The following is a 5,646-nucleotide window of genomic DNA, read 5'->3' as shown; positions in this document are numbered from 1 at the left end:
TTTTTGAAATGTTAATTAAGGTGTCCACTTACATATTCGGTTAATAATTTTTATTTGTTTAAACAAAATTACTTTGTTACAATATAATATTCTAATACCAAAAAAAAGTACTTACGTAGCGTGAAAATATCTTTTGGGATGTAACTCTTTCGAAAGTACATAAAAAGGGTTGCCAGCAGGGGTGTACATGTAAATTTATTAGATACACCTTGTGCGCCACCTAGGAACCAAATCCAGAGCCCGACACTCGAAATTTTTGTTCTGTTACAATCGTACCCTGTTACAATTGACCCCACTCTCCCCTACTATCGAAAATTGTTTGAGTGCAATAAATTTTGACAATCCGGTGTTGGCCTTGAGCAATACCGTCACGCCAAACGATACTTGAATGTAGTTAATATTTATTTTAATGAAAGAAAAAATATTTAAAACGTATACAGCTGAATCTAATAACGTGAATTCACCGGGAAGGGCAACAAAGAGTAATAAATTAAGTTAAATTTATAATTACATTAAATTTGAATATCTAGGGAGAAGAATAGATTTTGTCCTCTTTCCACAAAAACGACAATCAGATCACCATCTGTAGCATTTTAAGAATTGTTTTAAGTTTAGAGATATCATGGAAAAATCGGTTCTCCCTGAGAGTCATTACACAGTGAAGGTGGGCAGTGCTGAGAAAAAACGTTTCCAGTCAGCACGCAGAACTCTTTCTTTTCTCATGGACATAAACCATTCTCCCTCCCCCTTTGTTTTCCATTTATCAGTTGTGTTGGTATATGCCTTTTAGTTTTGTGCATGATTTCGTTGTGCTGGTTTAAACCGATTTACTGATTATTAACTTATTTTCACCCCTTACACAGAAGTAATATTCAGTGAGTTCTAAATAAATGTCTTGACTTGTCAAACTACGGTATCGAATCAAAGCGCTATTTTATTGGGTGGATATCATTTTCCGTGTAATGATGATCAAGATTCGTGAGCACTACTAAATATTAGCATGTTTTACTTTCATTTGTTACAAAAAAGAACTCGACAAGAGTCTAGTCTCAGTGAATTGAGTGCATTTTTTTTTCATCAATCACCTTCAAAAGGAAGTCTCTCTTTTTTTATTGTCCCGACAGTAATTTTTATGTTCTGGCATGAACACTATTTCGAATGGATTTTATTGTGCAACGAGCATAAAAGACGGACCTTTTCACAATATAGAATGGCTTTCTGTAACAGATATTTTGTATTTATTACTCTTCCAAAAATTGTTTTTCTTTAACCTATAGGAATCAGATTCATTGCAATACCAAACTATGAGGAAACAATTGATTAAAAATGATTAGTTCGGTATGATCTAAATCTAATTTCATTAAATACGTCATCACTAAAAAGATGTTATCAATGCATTATTTTTTTTTCTGAAATAGTTTAAAAAATATTTTGGCCATCACTTTTTGATAATTCGAAATAAATGCATGTCTCACTCATCAGAAAATGCCTCCAGGTCTTACAATGATCGGTAAAACTTGCGTTTCATTTTATTAATAATTCAAATTTTTTCTACGCATATGATTTCTATTACTGACTAGGGAGTTAAGACCCCTGCTCGCTGCCGCTCACCAATCCTGATGATTCCTTCGTAATAATTGTTGTTCCTTAGCAAAAAAAACTTTTTTTTTTTTTTTTACAAAAGTTGAAATTATTTACTTAACATATATGTAGTAAAAATAATTCTGTCGGCTTACGCTTCTGCCTCCACGTTTCACGTTCAAATATTATTATCGATTACTATTATAAATATTTAGATCTATTGGTAAACAGACGTAATTTTTCTAAGTAACCATTGTTTTTAAATAACATTTATATTGTTATAACATTATATTTTTCTAACAAATTTGGTGAGTTCACGACCGTAATTTAATATTTTCGCTTACTAAACGGGCGGATATATTGAATACTATTTTTGCTTGCATCACATTGCGCAAGAAGCCGGTCCTTATATTCTAAATCTAAATCATTAAATGAATCTCTATAACGGTGATTTATAACAATATGTGAATGTATTTGCACAAAAAATAATGATTATAAAACGTTTCATAAGATCGATACCTTTTTAAAAAACTATCTGGAAATGTAGCGCAGAATTACGTTGTAATAATAATAATAAAAAAATTCTCTCGATTTCAAACTCTTAAATCAAAAGCCCAGTACAGGAAAATACCTTTAAATTAGAGATACAAAAATATTTATAGAAAAACAATAGCTTTATAACTCTTATTAATTTTATGTTGATGATAAACAAAACAATATGGAAATGAATGAGGGAAAACTGGATCCTACCACGGGATTCTCCCGCCAAAAAATGCACCGACAGCAATAAAAAAACAACGACACCATCATATTTTTAATGTTTAGTTACATAGTTGATCATTATAAAGATTTAAAATAAAGCTTTAAGTGTTTCGTCAATAACGAAGCTCAACTGTTTCGAAACTTATAAACTTTGTGACTTTATTTTAAACCGAATGTATTGTGACCCACTTCATCACACTGAATTTTTTAGTGTGACGAACAACACACATTCTTGCCGAATGCCGCCTGTCTGGTAGAGCATTGTGTCCTCGCCAGTACAAAATGGTGACTGGTGAAATCTGTCATAACAAATTCTTGGGGTACTAAATTGGAGATTTCTCTGCTTTAGGTCAAAATTATGATCTGCGAATGGTGTGCGAATGTGTCCTCCTTGTAAAACGAGAAGTGACGTATGTATGTTGTTTCCGGGTCATCTTCAAGGATGTTTCCCAGACCGTTGCCAATAGCCCATTGTGCAGCTCTAGTATGACGTAAATAAAAGTACCAAGTACTATCTTACACGAATGCGATTGTTATATTTATATAATGAATATATTTTTATAATGGGTGAGTATAAAAGCGGTTGATGCATAATGGGAAGTAAATGCAAGCTGCTCTTATCATGCCGTTTGTCTCGTAATTGTGAAGTTTTTAACCTCAACTGTCCCACAACGGGGTCTTGCTGGAGTGTTTCACTTTTTGCCCATAATTATGAACTATCATTTAATATTATTAAAGAAATATAAATGAAACAATTTTTTAAAAATTTTAATGGCATTATAGATAAATTAAATTAAAAATGAATTAATGCTATTAATTGATGGCAGAAAAGAATAACACAGGCTTGTCTTTTTGCTGAGAAAAAATAATTTAAAGTCTCTCAGCATTCGAGTATATTTATAGAAAAATATCTAATTTGGTTGCCAAAAATGCAGAAATTATTGGGTAGTAAATTAATAAAACTAAAACAAAAATCTTTTTAATTACTGATCATGAAATATATGTTGATGAATTTTTTTTCTTGATGCAACATTATAGATAGCATATTTGATATTTTTTAAAATGATAATAAAAGAATGTTTTTTATACCTGTTATCCACAGCCATAGAAAAAAATTACGAATAAAAAGTGTAAGTTTTTCCTTTTTTAAGTTCTTTCCGCGCTACTTTTGTATCTGAACTAAAGAGGTAGTTATGACAAAAAAGTGTTTATCAGAAAATTATTTAAACCTTTTTTATAAATTCTTTTTCCTAGGAAAATACGAATGAATCAACTTAGTTGCTGAAATGCCTTCTCCATTTCAACCTTGTTTCAAAAATTTCTTCGAATATAACACGAAAGACTAGAGAAATTATCGCCCTGTTATCTTCTTTCATCAAAATATTTTGGAGAGTTGCAAAAAATACAAAAGAGATGCAACACTCTAAATTTGCAACAAATATTAGGGAAGGTGACTCATCTGTAAACTTTAAACACCCAAGAAGATTTAGGGAAGAAGAAAAAAAAACTACCGTTATCAGCCTCGAAAGGTGTGTAAATGATAGATAAGACGGCTATCAAATGACGATGAGTCCCGTCCTTTGATGTCATCTTTTATGGGCAAGAGATGGCCTTGCTTTGGTCTTTCATTGCAACTCAATAATAGGTGGAGATCAATGGTGGATCACGCGGTCTTGACAAGACACGCGATAATTACATTTTTATTTGTTTCCTTTCATCTGTTTTGTTTGACCTCACTCTCCTACATATTTGAATGACAGAATATATTAGGAATAAAGAGATCGCTTGCATTCATTTAAGTTTTTATTAAATTTCTCACATATCTTTCTGAGATTTCAATATAGATGGAATTTAGTAAAAGCTTCTGACAACTGAAAAATATATTTTTATTTTTTTGTCATAAGAATTTCATATTAAAAATGTGAATGGCACTAAATATTGCTTTTCATAATGGGTTCTTTTTATGAGCAAGACAGACGAATGAATTCAAGAATACAAAGATGATGAAAAACTCAAATGAAGAACAGATACATCGTAATGTTGCCCTTATTCTCTCACCTAACATTCATAATTGGGTGCTTGCACTTCAAGAAGAGGAAGACCTCCCATACCCACACAATGTGACCTATTACGTCAGCGCTAGCTAATCTTTATCAGCAAAATGGCGTATTAAAGTTGAGCTCGCTATGTTTCTCTACATAAGTTAGAATGTTAGTTAACAATAAGTTAATTAAATACAGAACCGTATCACACACCGAATGAGTTGAAATATAATTCTTTCTCATCGACTTATTTTACTTAACTTAGATTTATTATTTATTGATGTATTTTATGACAACCGTGATATATTTTTGTTTTATGTACCTGGTAACTTAGATGCAGTGTTTATATTATACATGGCTTCGTGACTGTCTCTGTGTAAATATATATAGTGAAAGAATTGAAATCTTGGAGAAAGAATCTTCGTGAAAGAATTTAGAATGCGTCACTTAAGAGAATTGATACTTGGCTGGCTTGACTTGAATAGAAAGTACAATTGCTAACGTAAACAAATGCCACGTTACCTTGTCGAGATACCCACACTATGTCGCTTGCAGGCACCCCTTTATTCTACAAGTTAACAAATTCATCTGATATGTTCCGTCTAAAAGAACATCTCAGTCTCGAGATTACGGCTTCTACCACTCCGGCATATTAACAATATTCTGTAACAATATTATAACTGGCTATCGGTGCTACTACATACATTTGATCTCAGTGCCGTAGCTAGAGAGGACATCTGTCCCCGAGCATAATAATTCAGAGAAAGTATATTTTTGTGCATGTATATGCAACTTAAAAAATCGTTTGCCTTAATTAATTAGCAAAGGTGAGGCTCTCGAACCATTACGATTGAATCATTGTAAGTGAAAATCCAATAGTTTGATCAAAAATTATTCAAAACAATCACTTTTTTTTTTCCAGCTCGATATACCATTTCTATCAGATTAACAACGCTGGCAGAGAAAGGAGTTACTTTTCTCTACACTTGAATGCATGCCACTTAATAATATATATCTAAAAAGTACTACATTGTGTGATCATAAAAATAAATTTCAAAAGTTTTAGCAAAATCATTTTATCTCTTTTTATTTTTGGAATCAATAATTATTTTTAATTTCAGAAAACATTTTTTATATCACAAATGTCGTTCATAATTTACATTCAAAATAATAGGACGAATGGGTTTTAACGAGAGTTTTATTTAAATCACGTAATTTAGCACAGCGTTCCTAAAACATTACTCTTATGTGTATATATATA

General features: G+C 31.5%; 1 protein-coding gene across 3 annotated transcripts in view; it reads right to left on the bottom strand.

Annotated features, from left to right (window-relative positions):
* LOC107445650 (nuclear receptor coactivator 7) overlaps positions 1-5,646 on the bottom strand; it is an 83,573-nt gene that overhangs the window by 44,657 nt on the left and 33,270 nt on the right. The window contains exon 1 of one of the 3 annotated variants that reach the window (XM_071181901.1): positions 3,433-3,464. The exons of the other annotated variants lie outside the window; for them this stretch is intronic. Within the exon in view, the coding sequence (XP_071038002.1) occupies positions 3,433-3,449 (17 nt within the window). The 5' untranslated portion in view covers positions 3,450-3,464. Of the gene's footprint in view, positions 1-3,432; positions 3,465-5,646 lie in introns of those variants that run through there. 3 annotated transcript variants of the gene reach the window in all.

This window comes from Parasteatoda tepidariorum, chromosome 6 (assembly GCF_043381705.1).
Source record: "Parasteatoda tepidariorum isolate YZ-2023 chromosome 6, CAS_Ptep_4.0, whole genome shotgun sequence".
Taxonomy (NCBI): Eukaryota; Metazoa; Arthropoda; class Arachnida; order Araneae; family Theridiidae; genus Parasteatoda; species Parasteatoda tepidariorum.
This window is presented reverse-complemented; position numbering and strand designations above follow the sequence as displayed.